The sequence below is a fragment of the Pseudophryne corroboree genome, chromosome 8, assembly GCF_028390025.1.
Source record: "Pseudophryne corroboree isolate aPseCor3 chromosome 8, aPseCor3.hap2, whole genome shotgun sequence".
In the NCBI taxonomy this organism is placed as follows: domain Eukaryota; kingdom Metazoa; phylum Chordata; class Amphibia; order Anura; family Myobatrachidae; genus Pseudophryne; species Pseudophryne corroboree.
In genome coordinates, this window is record NC_086451.1 from 343,342,209 (window position 1) to 343,363,071 (window position 20,863).

Here is a 20,863-nt window from a genome sequence, read left to right on the forward strand (position 1 = left end):
TTACTGCTATAAAAATGTGTCAGTGATTGCATGGGTTTTTCCAGAGTACATAATGATATGTTTAGCGCTAATTAACAAGATAATAAATAAGTTGGCACACACTCCTGTATAGGCCTGTGGAGTTACTCAAGATGACACACAAGTAGGGAATGTTCTGCTAAGTTCCTACCATTTGTATGATTATATGTATTAATACATTTGAGAATCCACTGTAGATTTAATAGCTCTTTCATTTTGAAGTTGTGCGTAAAATCATAGGTGTCCATGATTAAATGGATATTATGGCAAATTATATTATTTTTTGTTTTATTTATATAAAACTTTATGCCGCTCTCATTTAGCAGGAGGAGCCAGAGTCCTATCAACTGTATACGTCCAAGTGCATTTGGTCCCATAAAGAGAAAAGGTACGCCATTATTCCAGTGTAGACTGTTTTAATTGTGCATGCCAGATGTTACTCTTGTGCCCTGCTCCATGGTGCATCGGTGTTTCTAGATCATGCTAGAGAAATTATATGAGGAGTTATCAGGGCTGCCAGTTATGAAGCACGGACTGAGTGGTAGTATATTACTCCCACACTATCCTGACTCTGTGCCAACACAATTGTACAGGAGGATTGAAACTTGCTGTCAGTTCATGTCTCACTTACTGAAGAATTGAAAAAAAAACCTATAAAACAGTAAATGTTCATTTTTGCTAATACTAGTTTCTCTTTCGTCCTAGAGGATGCTGGGGTCCGTAGTAGTACCATGGGGTATAGACGAGTCCACCAGGAGCCATTGGCACTTTAAGAGTTTAATAGTATGGGCTGGCTCCTCCCTCTATGCCCCTCATACCAGACTCAGTTTAGAAAATGTGCCCGAAGGAGCCGGTCACAGCTAGGGGAGCTCTACAGAGCTTTCCTGGTAAAAGTTTTTCTTAGAGTTTATTTTTTTACAGGAGGCTGCTGGCAACAGCCTGACTGCATCGAGGGACTGAGGGGGGGAGCAGTGTCCGCCCTGCGGGGTCTTGAGCCACTGACTCCGCTGACTGGACATTGAGCTCCAGAGGGCTCAGATCGCGCCCCGCCACAGGGGAACGCACACCCCGGCAGCCAGCCGCCACCCCCTTACAGAGCTGAAAGTGGTGAGTGAGTCACTGTCCCCCCTTACAAGCGGGGGGTCAGTGTACCGCGCTCCCGGACGGCTCAGCGTTACTGCGGTGAGGGGCGCCCTGAGCCAGCACCTAACCCTACACTGACCATTTCCATCCTGTCTGGGTCCGCGGATTTCAGCCAGCAAACTAATCCTCAGGCCAGTATAATTTTACAGGAGCGGGAAGACAGCGCCATTGAAGGGGCGGAGCTCCTCAGAGCAGACCCAGCAGCGTTCAGCGCCATTTTCCTGCCTGCAGCTCACTGCCAGTGGATGAACAGGTCCCTCCAGAGCAACTCCAGCTATCTGTACGGTACCAGGGGGTTGTAGAAGGGAGGGTAGGCTGTGTCACCTATTAAGGGACACAGTCAGCGCTGGTTGGAGTCTCCCTATACCTATAATAGCGCTGTGTGTGGGTTGGCTCCAACCTCTGTGTCTCTCTGCCGTTCTTGGGGGGGAAACTCTGTCTACCGAGTACCCTGTGTGTTTGTGGGGTGTTTGGTGTGTATGTGACAACATATCTAGAGACTCTGTTTCATATGCTGCAGAGGATTTATCTTCCCAGGAAGACTCCATACCATGTAATCAGGATTGCACTGTTGTAGCGCAGATCCCAGCTAGAGAGCCAGAATGGTTAGTCTCTCTGAGGGGGACTATTTCTCAGATTTCTGATAGGGTTGCTAGGACTGAGCATGCCACTCAGGTCTTACAATCCTCTATGGTTGTATGGTCTGATACTACTTCCTCTGGGTCCCCTGCGGTACATTCTCACAAACGTGCACTTGCCAAACTTATGCAGGATGACACGGACACCGATTCTGACACTGCAGACAGTGACGGGGATGTGTCGAGGGGGACGGCATCACTTGCTAAGGGGGTGCAGTTGATGATTGAAGGCGTAACTGATGTGTTACACATTGCTGACACGGCTCCTGAGCAGGTGGAGGAGGCCGCCTTTTTCACAGACAGTAAAAAAAAAACCCTCACCTTCCCGGCATCTAAAGAATTGAATGCTATCTTTGAAAAAAGCCTGGGAAAATCCGGAAAAGAAATTCCAGATCCCTAAGAGGGTCTTGGTTGCTTTTCCCTTCCCAGAACAAGATAGAAAAAAGTGGGAGTCTCCGCCGATAGTTGACGCCTCTGTCTCCAGGCTGTCCAAACAGGTGGTATTACCAGTCCCTGGATCTACCGCGTTGAAAGACCCGGCAGATCGCAAGGTGGATGCTACGCTAAAATCCATTTACACGGCTTCAGGGGCCATACTGTGGCCTACTATAGCCTGTGTTTGGATTGACCACCAGGTGGTCAATCACTCTGCAGGAGGAATCGACTACGATGGATAAAGGTGACGTTGATTTATTTTTACGCCATATTCAGGATTCTGCAGGTTTCCTGTAGATTCCATGAAGGACCTCGGTTCCATGGCTGTGGGGATCTTCTCCATGTCCGTCTCGGCTCGCAGATGTCTCTAGCTGCGCCAATGGTCTGCGGACGCGGAATCCAGGAAAAGTGTGGAGGGTCTACCTTATACAGGTCAGGCTCTCTTTGGGGAGGTGCTAGATGCGTGGATTGCCACGGCTACAGCGGGTAAGTCTCCTTTTCTCCCCTCAGCTGCACCGGCTACGAAGAAGCCTTTTACACCAGCCACGTCACCGCCCTTTCGGCCAGCGAGGCCTAGAAAGAACAAGCCTTCGAACACCTTCTTCAGAGGTGGTCGTGCTAAAGGAAAGAAGCCTGCTCCCGCTGGCTCCTAGAACCAGAAGCCCGCTTCTGATACCCCAAAGTCCTCCGCATGACTGTGGACAGCTAGGCCTGGAGGATGGTCAGGTGGGGGCAAGACTCCGGCATTTCTGTCACGTCTGGATGTCGTCGGGCCTGGACCCCTGGATACTGGATATTGTGTCCAGAGGGTACAGGCTGGAGTTTCAAGATCCCCTGCCTCACCGTTTCTTCAAGTCAGGCTTGCCAGCCCTGCTGGCAGACAGAACAATTCTTCTGGAAGCTATCTAAAAATTGGTGGTGTCCAGGGTCATTGTTCCAGTTCCACCTCATCAGTGAAACAAAGGTTACTATTCGAACCTTTTTGTGGTACCGAAGCCGGATGGTTCGGTGCAGCCAATCCTGAACTTAAAATCTTTGAACCCCTACCTCAGGGAGTTCAGATTCAAAATGGAGTCTCTGAGAGCTGTCATCTCAGGTCTGACGGAGGGGGAGTTCCTAGTGTCCCTGGACATCAAGGATGCGTACCTCCATATTCCCATCTGGTCTCCGCATCAGGCATATCTCCGGTTTGCACTGTTGGAAGATCACTCTCAGTTTCAGGCGCTGCCGTTTGGCCTCTCCACAGCACCGAGGGTCTTCATCAAGGTGATGGCGGAGATGATGGTTCTCCTGCGCAAACAAGGGGTGAACATAATTCCATATCTGGATGATCTCCTGATCAAGGCGTCGTCCAGGGAGAAGTTGTTGCGATCCATTGCTCTCACGACACATCTGCTCAAGGAGCACAGTTAGATCCTGAACCTTCCGAAGTCTCATCTGGAGCCGACAAGGAGGCTGTCTTTCCTGGGAATGATCCTAGACATGGAAGTGCAGAGGGTGTTTCTGCCGGTGGAGAAAGCATTGGTGATTCAATCAATGGTCCGGGATGTCTTAAAGCCTACCCGGGTCTCGGTTCATCAGTGCATCCGCCTTCTGGGGAAGATGGTTGCCTCCTACGAGGCTCAACAATACGGAAGGTTTCATGCTCGATCCTTTCAGCTGGATCTCTTGGACCAGTGGTCGGGATCTCCCCTACACATGCACCAGAGGATCCGTCTGTCTCCGAAGGCCAGGATTTCGCTCCTCTGGTGGATACAACTGCCTCACCTTCTGGAATGCCGAAGGTTCGGCATTCAGGACTGGATCCTTCTAACCACAGATGCAAGTCTAAGAGGTTGGGGAGCAGTCGCTCAGGGGGAAATCTTCCAAGGACGGTGGTCGGATCAAGAATCCCTTCTCCCGATAAACATTCTGGAGCTAAGAGCCGTGTACAACGGCCCTCTGCAAGCAGCACACCTTCTACAGGATCGGGATGTTCAGGTGCAGTCGGACAACGTGACCACAGTGGCCTACATAAACCGACAAGGCGGAACGAAAGCAGGGCTGCCATGTCAGAGGTGTCGATAATCCTCCTTTGGGCAGAAAGGCACGCGGTGGCGATGTCAGCAATCTTCATTCCGGGTGTAGACTGACTGGGAAGCAGACTTCCTCAGCAGACACGATCTCCTCCATCCAGGAGAGTGGGGCCTCCATCTGGAGGTGTTCAAGGAGGTAACCGGTTGGTGGGGGGTTCCTCACATAGACATGATGGCCTCCCGCCTCAACAAGAAGCTGCGGAGGTACTGTTCCAGGTCGAGAGACCCACAGGCAGTAGCGGTGGACGCACTGGTATCACCGTGGGTGTTCACGTCATTGTATGTGTTCCCTCCACTTCCTGGTAAGAAGATCAAAGGTTCTGGCAATCCTCATTGCTCCGGACTGGCCAAGGAGGGCTTGGTACGTGGATCTACTGGATCTTCTGCTGGAAGATCCAAGGCCGTTACCTCTTCGGGAGGATCTGCTACTGCAGGGGCCATTCGCTTATCAAGACTTACCACGGCTACGTTTGATGGCATGGCGGTGGAACGCCAGATCTTAGCTCGGAAGGGTATCCCGAGTGAAGTCATTCCTACCCTGATACAGGCTAGGAAGGGCGTAACGTCTAAACATTTACCATCGCCTTTGGAAAAAATATGTTTCTTGGTGTGAGTTCAAGAAGTTTCCTGCGGTGGAGTTTCAACTTGGACGTTTTCTCCTTTTCCTGCAAGCAGGGGTGGATATGGGACTAAGATTGGGCTCAATCAAGGTCCAGATCTCTGCTTTGTCCATCTTCTTTCAAAAACAATTGGCTGTCCTCCCTGAAGTTCAGACCTTTTTGAAAGGGGTTCTGCACATCCAGCCTCACTTTGTGGCGCCAACGGCACCCTGGGATCTTGATGTGGTGTTGCAGTTCCTGCAATCTGCTTGGTTTGAGCCTCTGCAGGAGGCTGATCTCAAGTATCTCACGTGGAAGGCGGTCACTTTGTTGGCGTTGGCTTCTGCACGACACGTGTCGGAATTGGGGGCTTTATCTTGTAATAGCCCCTATCTGATCTTCCATGAAGACAGGGCGGAACTTGGGACTCGTCCACAGTTCCTGCCTAAGGTTGTATCTGCTTTCCATATCAACCAACCTATTGTGGTGCCAGTGGCTACTGACTCCTCAATTGCTTCAAAGTCCTTGGATGTAGTGAGGACTTTGAAGATTTATGTGCAGAGGACGGCTCGTCTTAGGAAAAGTGACTCTCTGTTTGTCATCTATGATCCCAAGAAAATTGGGTGTCCTGCTTCTAAGCAGTCGATTTTACGCTGGATCAGGTTCACTATCCAGCATGCTTATTCCACGGCAGGATTGCCGTGTCCAAGATCTGTAAAGGCCCACTCTACTCGTAAAGTGAGCTCTTCCTGGGTGGCTGCCCGGGGTGTCTCGGCTGTACAACTCTGCCGAGCAGCTACTTTGTCTGGGTCGAACACGTTTGCCAAGTTTTACAAGTTCGACACTTTGGCCTCTGATGACCTCAAGTTTGGTCAAGCAGTGTTGCAGGAGCCTCCGCACTCTTCCTCCCGTACTGGGAGCTTTGGTACATCCCCATGGTACTAATATGGACCCCAGCATCCTCTAGGACGTAAGAGAAAATAGGATTTTGGTTACCTACCGGTAAATCCTTTTCTCGTAGTCCGTCGAGGATGCTGGGCGCCTGCCCAGCGCTGCGTTTTCCTGCATTGGTTTTATAGTTCAGTACTGCCTGGTTCCTAGGTAAGTTCTGCGTTATTTACTGTTTCAGCTGCTGCTGAGTTGTTCCGGCATGTTAGCCGGATTTGCCTGTTGTGTGAGCTGGTATGAATCTCGCCACTATCTGTGTAAATTCCTTCTCTTGAAGTATGTTGTCTCCTCGGGCACAGTTTCTAGACTGAGTCTGGTAGGAGGGGCATAGAGGGAGGAGCCGACCCACACTTAAACTATTAAAGTGCCAATGGCTCCTGGCGGACCCATCTATACCCCCATGGTACTAATATGGAACCCAGCATCCTCTACAGACTACGAGAAAAGGATTTACCGGTAGGTAACCAAAATCCTATTTATCTTCAGCTGTACTGAAACTAGAATTCATAGAACTTTGTAAAGAAAGTGGCGGCTTAGCATACAAGTAAATACTGCTTGACTGTAGTCGGTCATACTGTGATGTATCCAGCTTTCACTCTTTGCAGTTTCTGTGTACGATTCTATATACTGCTTATTAAATGTTCTTAGTTCTCAGTATTAGCGTAATCCGCTTTTCTTTTCTCTGACGTCCTAAGTGGATGCTGGGGACTCCGTCAGGACCATGGGGAATAGCGGCTCCGCAGGAGACAGGGCACAAAAGTAAAAGCTTTAGGATCAGGTGGTGTGCACTGGCTCCTCCCCCTATGACCCTCCTCCAAGCCTCAGTTAGATTTTTGTGCCCGGCCGAGAAGGGTGCAATCTAGGTGGCTCTCCTAAAGAGCTGCTTAGAGTAAAAGTTTTGTTAGGTTTTTTTTATTTTCAGTGAGTCCTGCTGGCAACAGGCTCACTGCATCGAGGGACTTAGGGGAGAGAAGTGAACTCACCTGCGTGCAGGATGGATTGGCTTCTTAGGCTACTGGACACCATTAGCTCCAGAGGGAGTCGGAACACAGGTCTCACCCTGGGGTTCGTCCCGGAGCCGCGCCGCCGACCCCCTTGCAGATGCCGAAAAGTGAAGAGGTCCAGAAACCGGCGGCAGAAGACTTTTCAGTCTTCATAAGGTAGCGCACAGCACTGCAGCTGTGCGCCATTGTTGTCAGCACACTTCATAGCAGCGGTCACTGAGGGTGCAGGGCGTTGGGGGGGGCGCCCTGGGCAGCAATGATAGTACCTTATTCTGGCTAAAAATACATCACATATAGCCCCTGGGGGCTATATGGATGTATTTAACCCCTGCCAGGTCTCAGAAAAACGGGAGAAGAAGCCCGCCGAAAAGGGGGCGGGGCCTATTCTCCTCAGCACACAGCGCCATTTTCCCTCACAGAAATGCTGGTGGGAAGGCTCCCAGGCTCTCCCCTGCACTGCACTACAGAAACAGGGTTAAAACAGAGAGGGGGGGCACTTATTTGGCGATATGACTATATATATTAAAATGCTATAAGGGAAAAACACTTATATAAAGGTTGTCCCTGTATAATTATAGCGTTTTTGGTGTGTGCTGGCAAACTCTCCCTCTGTCTCCCCAAAGGGCTAGTGGGGTCCTGTCCTCTATCAGAGCATTCCCTGTGTGTGTGCTGTGTGTCGGTACGTGTGTGTCGACATGTATGAGGACGATGTTGGTGAGGAGGCGGAGCAATTGCCTGTAATGGTGATGTCACTCTCTAGGGAGTCGACACCGGAATGGATGGCTTATTTAAGGAATTACGTGATAATGTCAACACGCTGCAAGGTCGGTTGACGACATGAGACGGCCGGCAAACCAATTAGTACCTGTCCAGGCGTCTCAAACACCGTCAGGGGCGTTAAAACGTCCTTTTACCTCAGTCGGTCGACACAGACACGGACACTGACTCCAGTGTCGACGGTGAAGAAACAAACGTATTTTCCTTTAGGGCCACACGTTACTTGTTAAGGGCAATGAAGGAGATGTTACATATTTCTGATACTACAAGTACCACAAAAAAGGGTATTATGTGGAGTGTGAAAAAACTACATGTGGTTTTTCCTGAATCAGATAAATTAAATGAAGTGTGTGATGATGCGTGGGTTTCCCCCGATAGAAAATTATTGGCGGTATACCCTTTCCCGCCAGAAGTTATGGCGCGTTGGGAAACACCCCTTAGGGTGGATAAGGCGCTCACACGCTTATCAAAACAAGTGGCGTTACCGTCTCCAGATACGGCCGCCCTCAAGGAGCCAACTGATAGGAGGCTGGAAAATATCCTAAAAAGTATATACACACATACTGGTGTTATACTGCGACCAGCGATCGCCTCAGCCTGGATGGGCAGCGCTGGGGTGGCTTGGTCAGATTCCCTGACTGGAAATATTGTTTCCCTTGACAGGGACAGTATTTTATTGACTATAGAGCATTTAAAGGATGCATTTCTATATATGCGAGATGCACAGAGGGATATGTGCACTCTGGCATCAAGAGTAAGTGCGATGTCCATATCTGCCAGAAGATGTTTATGGACACGACAGTGGTCAGGTGATGCAGATTCCAAACGGCACATGGAAGTATTGCCGTATAAAGGGGAGGAGTTATTTGGGGTCGGTCCATCGGATCTGGTGGCCACGGCAACAGCTGGAAAATCCACCTTTTTTTTACCCCAAGTCACATCTCAGCAGAAAAAGACATCGTCTTTTCAGCCTCAGTCCTTTCGTCCCCATAAGGGAAGAAGACTGCAGCAGGCAGCCCATTCCCAGGAACAGAAGCCTTCCACCGCTTCTGCCAAGTCCTCAGCATGACGCTGGGGCCGTACAAACAGGTGCGGTGGGGGGTCGTCTCAAGAGTTTCAGCACGCAGTGGGCTTACTCGCAAGTGGACCCCTGGATCCTACAAGTAGTATCCCAGGGGTACAGATTGGAAATTCGAGACGTCTCCCCCTCGCAGGTTCCTGAAGTTTGCTTTACCAATGTCTCCCTCTGACAGGGAGGCAGTATTGGAAACAATTCACAAGCTGTATTCCCAGCAGGTGATATTCAAAGTACCCCTCCTACAACAAGGAAAGGGGTATTATTCCACACTATATTGTGGTACTGAAGCAGGACGGCTCGGTGAGACCTGTTCTAAATCTAAAATATTTGAACACTTACAAAGGTTCAAATCAAGATGGAGTCACTCAGAGCAGTGATAGCGAACCAGGAAGAAGGGGACTATATGGTGTCCCGGGACATCAGGGATGCTTACCTCCATGTCCCAATTTTCCCTTCTCACCAAGGGTATCTCAGGTTCGTGGTACAGAACTGTCACTATCAGTTTCAGACGCTGCCGTTTGGATTGTCCACGGCACCCCGGGTCTTTACCAAGGTAATGGCTGAAATGATGATTTTTCTTCAAAGAAAATGGACGACCTCCTGATAAGAGCAAGGTCCAGAGAACAGTTGGAGGTCGGAGTAGCACTATCTCAAGTAGTTCTACGACAGCACGGGTGGATTCTAAATATTCCAAAACCGCAGTTGTTTCCGACGACACGTCTGCTGTTCCTAGGGATGGTTCTGGACACAGTCCAGAAAAAGGTGTTTCTCCCGGAGGAGAAAGCCAGGGAGTTATCCGAGCTAGTCAGGAACCTCCTAAAACCAGGAAAAGTGTCAGTGCATCATTGCACAAGAGTCCTGGGAAAAATGGTGGCTTATTACGAAGCAATTCCATTCGGCAGATTCCACGCAAGAACTTTTCAGTGGGATCTGCTGGACAAATGGTCCGGATCGCATCTTCAGATGCATCAGCGGATAACCCTATCTCCAAGGACAAGGGTGTCTCTCCTGTGGTGGTTACAGAGTGCTCATCTTCTAGAGGGCCGCAGATTCGGCATTCAGGATTGGATGTTGGTGACCACGGAGGCCAGCCTGAGAGGCTGGGGAGCAGTCACACAGGGAAAAAATTTCCAGGGAGTGTGATCAAGTCTGGAGACTTTTCTCCACATAAATATACTGGAGCCAAGGGCAATTTAAATGCTCTAAGCTTAGCAAGACCTCTGCTTCAAGGTCAGCCGGTATTGATCCAGTGGGACAACATCACGGCAGTCGCCCACGTAAACAGGGCGGCACAAGAAGCAGGAGGGCAATGGAAAAAACTGCAAGGATTTTTCGCTGGGCGGAAAATCATGTGATAGCACTGTCAGCAGTGTTCATTCCGGGAGTGGACAACTGGGAAGCAGACTTCCTCAGCAGGCACGACCTCCACCCGGGAGAGTGGGGACTTCATCGGGAAGTCTTCCACATGATTGTGAACCGTTGGGAAAGACCAAAGGTGGACATGATGGCGTCCCGCCTGAACAAAAAACTGGACAGGTATTGCGCCAGGTCAAGAGACCCTCAGGCAATAGCTGTGGACGTTCTGGTAACACCGTGGGTGTACCAGTCGGTGTATGTGTTCCCTCCTCTGCGTCTCATACCTAAGGTACTGAGAATTATAAGACGTAGAGGAGTAAGAACTATACTCATGGCTCCGGATTGGCCAAGAAGGACTTGGTACCCGGAACTTCAAGAGATGCTCACAGAGGACTCATGGCCTCTGCCGCTAAGAAGGGACTTGCTTCAGCAAGTACCATGTCTGTTCCAAGACTTACCGCGGCTGCGTTTGACGGCATGGCGGTTGAACGCCGGATCCTAAGGGAAAAAGGCATTCCGGAAGAGGTCATTCCTACCCTGGTCAAAGCCAGGAAGGAGGTGACCGCACAACATTATCACCACATGTGGCGAAAATATGTTGCGTGGTGTGAGGCCAGGAAGGCCCCATGAAGAAATTTCAACTCGGTCGATTCCTGCATTTCCTGCAAACAGGAGTGTCTATGAGCCTCAAATTGGGGTCCATTAAGGTTCAAGTTTCGGCCCTGTCGATTTTCTTCCAGAAAGAATTGGCTTCAGTTCCTGAAGTCCAGAAGTTTGTCGAGGGAGTACTGCATATACAACCCCCTTTTGTGCCTCCAGTGGCACTGTGGGATCTCAACGTAGTTCTGGGATTCCTCAAATCACATTGGTTTAAACCGTTCAAATCTGTGGATTTGAAATATCTCACATGGAAAGTGACCATGATGTTGGCCCTGGCCTCGGCCAGGCGAGTGTCAGAATTGGCGGCTTTGTCTCACAAAAGCCCATATCTGATTGTCCATTCGGACAGGGCAGAGCTGCGGACTCGTCCCCAGTTTCTCCCTAAGGTGGTGTCAGCGTTTCACCTGAACCAGCTTATTGTGGTACCTGCGGCTACTAGGGACTTGGAGGACTCCAAGTTGCTAGATGTTGTCAGGGCCCTGAAAATATAGGTTTCCAGGACGGCTGGAGTCAGGAAAACTGACTTGCTGTTATCCTGTAGGCACCCAACAAACTGGGTGCTCTTGCTTCTAAGCAGACGATTGCTAGTTGGATGTGTAGTACAATTCAGCTTGCACATTCTGTGGCAGGCCTGCCACAGCCAAAATATGTAAATGCCCATTCCACAAGGAAGGTGGGCTCATCTTGGGCGGCTGCCCGAGGGGTCTCGGCTTTACAACTTTGCCGAGCTGCTACTTGGTCAGGGGCACACCCTGGCTGAGGAGGACCTGGAGTTCTCTCACTCGGTGCTGCAGAGTCATCCGCACTCTCCCGCCCGTTTGGGAGCTTTGGTATAATCCCCATGGTCCTGACGGAGTCCCCAGCATCCACTTAGGACGTCAGAGAAAATAAGAATTTACTTACCGATAATTCTATTTCTCGTAGTCCGTAGTGGATGCTGGGCGCCCATCCCAAGTGCGGATTGTCTGCAATACTTGTACATAGTTATTGTTAACTAAATTGGGTTATTATTGTTGTGAGCCATCTTTTCAGAGGCTCCGCTGTTATCATGCTGTTAACTGGGTTCAGATCACAGGTTGTACAGTGTGATTGGTGTGGCTGGTATGAGTCTTACCCGGGATTCAAAATCCTTCCTTATTGTGTACGCTCGTCCGGGCACAGTATCCTAACTGAGGCTTGGAGGAGGGTCATAGGGGGAGGAGCCAGTGCACACCACCTGATCCTAAAGCTTTTACTTTTGTGCCCTGTCTCCTGCGGAGCCGCTATTCCCCATGGTCCTGACGGAGTCCCCAGCATCCACTACGGACTATGAGAAATAGAATTATCGGTAAGTAAATTCTTATTTTTTCCCTTCACTTTTTTCCAGTTGAAATGGAAATAGAAAGTCAACCAAAGAGATTGTTTCAAGGAACAACTAACATGCTTTCACCGGACATCACGCACATGTCGGATTTCAGTTGGTAAGAAAACTATATATAAAACTGTTTAAAAAATATATACTTAATTTTTTTTTTTTTTGGGGGGGGGGGGGGGGGGTGCTCAGGGTATTTGCAAGCGTATACTAGGCAAAACCAGTCCTTGTGGTTTCCGATTATAAAATGTGGACAGATGGAAGCGAATCATGTCTCTCACCATGGTTAGGCTGTGGAAGGGGACGGTTAGAGTTAGCCTTAAAATACTTACCAAAATTTGTCATGATTTTGAACTTTGGGATGCCGCTGTCTGCATTCTGACCATCTGGATCCTGTGTGCCGGAATATGACCTTTAAACATAATTTACTTTCTCTGACGTCCTAGTGGATGCTGGGAACTCCGTAAGGACCATGGGGAATAGCGGCTCCGCAGGAGACTGGGCACAACTAAAAAAAAAGCTTTTAGACTACCTGGTGTGCACTGGCTCCTCCCACTATGACCCTCCTCCAAGCCTCAGTTAGATTTCTGTGCCCGGCCGAGCTGGATGCACACTAGGGGCTCTCCTGAGCTCCTAGAAAGAAAGTTTATTTTAGGTTTTTTATTTTACAGTGAGACCTGCTGGCAACAGGCTCACTGCATCGAGGGACTATGGGGAGAAGAAGCGAACCTACCTGCTTGCAGCTAGCTTGGGCTTCTTAGGCTACTGGACACCATTAGCTCCAGAGGGATCGACCGCATGGAACTGGCCTTGGTGTTCGTTCCCGGAGCCGCGCCGCCGTCCCCCTTACAGAGCCAGAAGCAAGGAGAGGTTCGGAAAATCGGCGGCAGAAAACATCAGTCTTCACCAAGGTAGCGCACAGCACTGAGGGTGCAGGGCGCTGGGGGGGGGGGGGCGCCCTGAGCAGCAATAAAAACACCTTGACTGGCAAATATATCACAATATATAGCCCCAGAGGCTATATATGTGATAAATACCCCTGCCAGAATCCATAAAAAACCGGGAGAAAAGTCAGCGAAAAAGGGGCGGAGCTATCTCCCTCAGCACACTGGCGCCATTTTCTCTTCACAGTGCAGCTGGAAGACAGCTCCCCAGGCTCTCCCCTGTAGTTTGCAGGCTCAAAGGGTTAAAAAGAGAGGGGGGGCACTAAATTTAGGCGCAATATTGTATATACAAGCAGCTATTGGGAAAAATTCACTCAATATAGTGTTAATCCCTAAATTATATAGCGCTCTGGTGTGTGCTGGCATACTCTCTCTCTGTCTCCCCAAAGGGCTGTTTGGGGTCCTGTCCTCAGTCAGAGCATTCCCTGTGTGTGTGCGGTGTGTTGGTACGGCTGTGTCGACACGTTTGATGAGGAGGCTTATGTGATGGCAGAGCAGATGCCGATAAATGTGATGTCGCCCCCTGTGGGGCCGACACCAGAGTGGATGGATAGGTGGAAGGTATAAACCGACAGTGTCAACTCCTTACACATAAAAGGCTGGATGACGTAACAGCTATGGGACAGCCGGCTTCTCAGCCCGCGCCTGCCCAGGCGTCTCAAAGGCCATCAGGGGCTCAAAAACGCCCGCTCCCTCAGATGGCAGACACAGATGTCGACACGGAGTCTGACTCCAGTGTCGACGAGGTTGAGACATATACACAATCCACTAGGAACATCCGTTACATGATCCCGGCAATAAAAAATGTGTTACACATTTCTGACATTAACCCAAGTACCACTAAAAAAGGGTTTTATGTTTGGGGAGAAAAAGCAGGTAGTGTTTTGTTCCTCCATCAAATGAGTGAATGAAGTGTGAAAAAGCGTGGGTTCCCCCGATAAGAAACTGGTAATTTCTAAAAAGTTACTGATGGCGTACCCTTTCCCGCCAGAGGATAAGTTACGCTGGGTGATATCCCCTAGGGTGGATAAGGCGCTCACACGTTTGTCAAAAAAGGTGGCACTGCCGTCTTAGGATACGGCCACTTTGAAGGTACCTGCTGATAAAAAGCAGGAGGCTATCCTGAAGTCTGTATTTACACACTCAGGTACTAGACTGAGACCTGCAGATAGTGCTGCTGCAGCGTGGTCTGTAACCCTGTCAAACAGGGATACTATTTTGCGAACATAAGACGTCGTCTTATATAGGAGGGATGCACAGAGGGATATTTTGCCGGCTGGCATCCAGAATTAATGTCCATTCTGTCAGGAGGGTATTAGAGACCCGACACTGGACAGGTGATGCTGACTTTAAAAGGCACATAGAGCCTTATAAAGGTGAGGAATTGTTTGGGGATGGTCTCTGGGACCTCGTATCCACAGCAACAGCTGGGAAGAAAAATTTTTACCTCAGGTTTCCTCACAGCCTAAGAAAGCACTGTATTATCAGGTACAGTCCTTTCGGCTTCAGAAAAGCAAGCGGGTCAAAGGCGCTTCCTTTCTGCACAGAGACGAGGGAAGAGGGAAAAAGCTGCACCAGTCAGCCAGTTCCCAGAATCAAAATTCTTCCCCCGCTTCCTCTGAGTCCACCGCATGACGCGGGGGCTCCACAGGCGTAGCCAGGTACGGTGGTGGGCCGCCTCAAAAATTTCAGCGATCAGTGGGCTCGCTCACAGGTGGATCCCTGGATCCTTCAAGTAGTATCTCAGGGGTACAAGCTGGAATTCGAGGCGTCTCCCCCCCGCCGTTTCCTCAAATCTGCCTTGCCGACAACTCCCTCAGGCAGGGAGGCTGTGCTAGAGGCAATTCACAAGCTGTATTCCCAGCAGGTGATAGTCAAGGTGCCCCTACTTCAACAAGGACGGGGTTACTATTCCACACTGTTTGTGGTACCGAAACCGGACGGTTCGGTGAGACCCATTTTAAAATTTGAAATCCTTGAACACATACATAAAAAAATTCAAGTTCAAGATGGAATCGCTCAGGGCGGTTATTGCAAGCCTGGAGGAGGGGGATTACATGGTATCCCTGGACATCAAGGATGCTTACCTACATGTCCCCATTTACCATCCTCACCAGGAGTACCTCAGATTTGTGGTACAGGATTGCCATTACCAATTCCAAACACTGCCGTTTGGACTGTCCACGGCACCGAGGGTCTTTACCAAGGTAATGGCAGAAATGATGATACTCCTTCGAAAAAAGGGAGTTTTAATTATCCCGTACTTGGACGATCTCCTTATAAAGGCGAGGTCCAAGGAGCAGTTGTTGGTCGGAGTAGCACTATCTCGGGAAGTGCTACAACAGCACGGATGGATTCTATACATTCCAAAGTCACAGCTGGTTCCTACCACACGCCTACTGTTCCTGGGGATGGTTCTGGACACAGAACAGAAAAAAGTGTTTCTTCCGCAGGAGAAAGCCAAGGAGCTGTCATCTCTAGTCAGAGACCTCCTGAAACCAAAACAGGTATCTGTGCATCACTGCACACGAGTCCTGGGAAAAATGGTAGCTTCTTACGAAGCAAAATTCCATTCGGCAGGTTCCATGCAAGAACCTTTCAGTGGGACCTCTTGGACAAGTGGTCGGGATCGCATCTTCAGATGCATCGGCTGATAACCCTGTCTCCAAGGACCAGGGTATCTCTACTGTGGTGGCTGCAGAGTGCTCATCTTCAAGAGGGCCGCAGATTCGGCATACAGGACTGGGTCCTGGTAACCACGGATGCCAGCCTTCGAGGCTGGGGGGCAGTCACACAGGAAAGAAATTTCCAAGGACTTTGGTCAAGTCAGGAGTCGTCCCTACACATAAATATTCTGGAACTGAGGGCCATTTACAATGCCCTAAGTCTGGCAAGGCCTCTGCTTCAAAACCAGCCGGTACTGATCCAATCAGACAACATCACGATTTCGCCCTTGTAAACCGACAGGGCGGCACAAGAAGCAGGATGGCGATGGCAGAAGCCACAAGGATTCTCCGATGGGCGGAGAATCACGTCTTAGCACTGTCAGCAGTGTTCATTCCGGGAGTGGACAACTGGGAAGCAGACTTCCTCAGCATACACGACCTACACCCGGGAGAGTGGGGACTTCATCCAGAAGTCTTCCAACTGTTGGTAGACCGTTGGGAAAGGCCACAGGTGGACATATGGCGTCCCGCCTAAACAAAAAACTAGATATTGCGCCAGGTCAAGGGACCCTCAGGCAACAGCTGTGGACGCTCTAGTGACACCGTGGGTGTACCAGTCGGTTTATGTATTCCCTCCTCTGCCTCTCATACCAAAGGTACTGAGAATAATAAGAAAACGAGGAGTAAGAACGATACTCGTGGTTCCGGATGGGCCAAGAAGAGCTTGGTACCCAGAACTTCAAGAAATGATATCAGAGGACCCATGGCCTCTACCGCTCAGACAGGATCTGCTACAGCAGGGGCCCTGTCTGTTCCAAGACTTACCGCGGTTGCGTTTGACGGCATGGCGGTTGAATTCCGGATCCTAAAGGAAAAAGGCATTCCGGAGGAAGTCATTCCTACGCTGATAAAAGCCAGGAAAGAAGTAACCGCAAACCATTATCATCGTATTTGGCGAAAATATGTTGCGTGGTGTGAGGCCAGGAAGGCCCCAACAGAGGAATTTCAGCTGGGCCGTTTTCTGCACTTCCTACAGTCAGGAGTGACTATGGGCCTAAACTTGGGTTCCATTAAGGTCCAGATTTCGGCTCTGTCGATTTTCTTCCAGAAAGAACTGGCTTCACTGCCTGGAGTTCAGACATTTGTAAAGGGAGTGCTATATATTCAGCCCCCTTTTGTGCCTCCTGTGGCACCTTGGGATCTCAACGTGGTGTTGAGTTTCTTAAAATCACATTGGTTTGAGCCACTTAAAACTGTGGATTTGAAATATCTCACGTGGAAAGTGGTCATGTTATTGGCCTTGGCTTCAGCCAGGCGTGTGTCAGAATTGGCGGCTTTGTCATGTAAAAGCCCTTATCTGATTTTCCATATGGATAGGGCAGAATTGAGGACTCGTCCCCAGTTTCTCCCTAAGGTGGTATCAGCTTTTCACTTAAACCAACCTATTGTAGTGCCTGCGGCTACTAGGGACTTGGAAGATTCCAAGTTACTGGACGTAGTCAGGGCCTTAAAAATTTATATTTCCAGGACGGCTGGAGTCAGGAAAACTGACTCGCTTTTTATCCTGTAGGCACCCAACAAAATAGGTGCTCCTGCTTCTAAGCAGACTATTGCTCGCTGAATTTGTAGCACAATTCAGCTGGAGCATTCTGCGGCTGGATTGCCGCATCCTAAATCAGTAAAAGCCCATTCCACGAGGAAAGTGGGCTTATCTTGGGCGGCTGCCCGAGGGGTCTCGGCTTTATAACTTTGCCGAGCTGCAACTTGGTCAGGGGCAAACACGTTTGCAAAATTATACAAATTTGATACCCTGGCTGAGGAGGACCTGGAGTTCTCTCATTCGGTGCTGCAGAGTCATCCGCACTCTCCCGCCCGTTTGGGAGCTTTGGTATAATCCCCATGGTCCTTACGGAGTTCACGGAGTTCCCAGCATCCACTAGGACGTCAGAGAAAATAAGATTTTACTCACCGGTAAATCTATTTCTCGTATTCCGTAGTGGATGCTGGGCGCCCATCCCAAGTGCGGATTGTCTGCAATACTTGTATGTAGTTATTGCCTAACTAAGGGTTATTGTTGAGCCATCTGTTGAGAGGCTCAGTTATATTTCATACTGTTAACTGGGTATAGTATCACAAGTTATACGGTGTGATTGGTGTGGCTGGTATGAGTCTTACCTGGGATTCAAAATCCTTCCTTATTGTGTCAGCTCTTCCGGGCACAGTATCCTAACTGAGGCTTGGAGGAGGGTCATAGTGGGAGGAGCCAGTGCACACCAGGTAGTCTAAAAGCTTTTTTTTAGTTGTGCCCAGTCTCCTGCGGAGCCGCTATTCCCCATGGTCCTTACGGAGTTCCCAGCATCCACTACGGACTACGAGAAATAGATTTACCGGTGAGTAAAATCTTATTTTTAATATCTTTTTTTCTGAATTTGGGGACACTTATGGCCTAAGGATGCTGTGAAAAAAAAATTCTGAAACTCTAGGGTGCCAGAATTAAAAAATGTTTAGAACCACTTCTCTAGAGCACAGGTTCTCAAACTCGGTCCTCACACAGTGCATGTTTTGCAGGTCTCCTCACAGAATCGCAAGTGAAATAATTAGCTCCACTTGTGGACCTTTTAAAATGTGTCAGTGAGCAATTAATACACCTGTGCTCCTGCTGGGTTACCTGCAAAACATGCACTGTGTGGGGTCCTGAGGACCGAGTTTGAGAACCCCTGCTCTAGAGTAAGCAATGTCACAAGAATTCTAGTTGGTCTGTTCTCACCAGACAGCAAGAGAAGTTGCCTCTCAGTCCTGCTTCTACAAGCAGCAGTGTGACCTGTAATGCAGCCGGTTTACTTCTACACCTCTGCTTTTGTGTTACATGTCACTGCCACTTGCGTATTAGAACATCCAATATATGTATAATGCTGGAGTTCTAGATTGTTTTTCTAAGTGGTAGATAATTTGGAATGCATAATTAGTAATACAAACCAGGGGCATAACCAGAACTTTGTGGCATAATTAGTAATACAAACCAGGGGCATAACCAGAACTTTGTGGCATAATTAGTAATACAAACCAGGGGCATAACCAGAACTTTGTGGACCCTAGGGCCCTTTCGCCCTTCTAAAGAGACCCCTCTCTCCACAGTAGGTTGTTCATTTTATGCCCCATAGTAGTGCTCTAGTTTACTTTATGCACCATAGTAGTGCCCTAGTTCACATTAAATCACACAGTTTTCCCAGTTCGTATTAGGTCACATTGTAGTGCCCTAAGTTAATAATATTTACTGATGCCAGTACACGACACACAGTGCCATTGGTTCACTTTATGCCACACATTGCTCAGTGAGCATTTCTGGGAACCTGGTAGACAAATTCATGACCTGGGTGCAGTTGTCAGACCACAGAGATAGGAACCCTAAGTCTGCGCCCCATGGCTATGGCGCCCGCTATAGCTACACCCATGAGTGTATAAGTGTTGTACATTAGAGTTCCTTTACTAGAACATATAGGAATAGCCAACAGTACTTCATTCTGATTTCTGACCGGTTTGATTTTGCAGCATTTCTTCAGACCTTGATAGCAGCAGCAGCATCTGCTCCTCCTCTGACTCTGCATCCAAAGAGGGCTGTGTCACCGACTCTCCTGTGACCTGTTCCAACTCCTGCTCTTCATTCATATCCCTGGGTGATTTATCGCCCAAGTGACTGCAGTTATTCAGCCACAATTTCCCTTCCTCCCCTATTTAAAGACTGTGGAATGATCATCCAGTACTTTGGTTCCTCTTCCCTACTTTGCCCTGTGTATTATCAATTTTTTTTTTCCCCCTTTTTTAAATAAATAACCCTTTTCATCCCCCCCACTACCTGCCTGAAGGACTGTTACAGGACTCTGGATGAATGGTTTGGGTCTGTGTATTTTGTGTACAGAATAGTATGTACAGTACCAGTGTAACTATTGCCTGCTTGTTCCAGGTATTTATGCAAATTATGAATTTTAAGTATATCTTTTGTTCTGTTAATTTATTTTTGATGAATATGTGTGGTCTGCAATCATAGACTAAGAATGTAATTTAATTTAGTGGGTAAATTCAAGTTTTACCAAGAAATATGTAACCTGAATTTGCTGTTTGGTAAGTGACTTGGTACAGGGCTGTCTAACATGCCACCATTCCCCGTCCCCCATCTTAAATGCCTCTGCAGTATTTCTTGCATGATCCTGGCTTGCCTTAGTAAATATGCCTTTTCAGCGTATCGTGTACATGTAGCCTTCGTAGAATGGAGGTAGCCATTTTGAATATTCAGCCACAGTATATCTGTGTCCCTGGTTCAGCCCACTATATATGTGTGCAACAGGCAGATATTTTCAAGCATCTGGCCTTATAGCATGTACAAGGTTTGTATCTGCTTTTTGTTTGTCTTTTAACCTCCTGTCATTGCTTCTAACTAAGAGTGGTTTAACAGCCAGACACAAGTTTTGATTCAAACACAAACTATCTTCCATTTCCTCAGATTGATTTAAAAGGTCATTTATTGTTAAAACATTACTTCTTCAGATACGTATGTAAGTGTTCATCTTCTGACACAATTTTAGTAACACCCTCCTTTTAAAATTCCATCATTGGGGACTGTTGCGTTTGAGGCAGTTAGAAAGGTAGGTCTTCTAAATCCATTATCCTGTGTGTAAATTACACGTAGCTGAACTTCCCAATACGCCAAACCTGCTATAGTGACATCTACTGGATGTACTAGGTTACTATCTAACATAATCAGCTAGGTGGATAGTATGACATTAACCAGAGCTCATAGTTGAGTGTATTTTCTCAGTGTAATTATTATATATTTGTTATTGGGGGCAATCTGTATAATGAATCACATCCATTATATAAGTCAATATCCATGTCACTGCACCCTAATTTAAATTCACCTGGACCAATTGATGCCACTGAGGAGTAACAGTAAGCCATAGAGTGAGCTGTACACCTCAGTGTTGTCACTTTCTTTGTGACGCGATCGCTTGCAGTCACTATCGCTCAGCCTGTGCAGAATCTGGCTACATGTCCTTACTGATCTGTACCTTTCTGTCCTTAAGTAGCGTCTGCAAAATTCACTTGTGTACAAGCATTATAATATGTGTTTGATGTTTTCTCTGTTCCTGCTGATGTACGTTGGTGCTGGATGCTAT

The 20,863-nt window shown here is 48.5% G+C and overlaps 1 protein-coding gene and 1 non-coding gene across 3 annotated transcripts in view; both read left to right on the top strand.

Moving 5' to 3' along the window:
- PABIR2 (PABIR family member 2) overlaps positions 1 to 19,541 on the top strand; it is a 48,662-nt gene extending 29,121 nt beyond the window's left edge. The window contains exons 8-10 of one of the 2 annotated variants that reach the window (XM_063937469.1): positions 345 to 406; positions 12,098 to 12,191; positions 19,242 to 19,541. In XM_063937469.1, coding sequence (XP_063793539.1) covers positions 345 to 406; positions 12,098 to 12,191; positions 19,242 to 19,386 — 301 coding nt within the window. In that variant the 3' untranslated portion in view covers positions 19,387 to 19,541. Of the gene's footprint in view, positions 1 to 341; positions 407 to 12,097; positions 12,192 to 19,241 lie in introns of both variants that reach the window. The other variant, XM_063937468.1, reaches the window with a different exon arrangement.
- On the top strand, positions 441 to 581 carry LOC134953878 (small nucleolar RNA U109). The gene has a single exon (XR_010185841.1). It is a non-coding gene; the product is annotated as a small nucleolar RNA U109 (small nucleolar RNA).
- Positions 19,542 to 20,863: the final 1,322 nt, after the last annotated feature.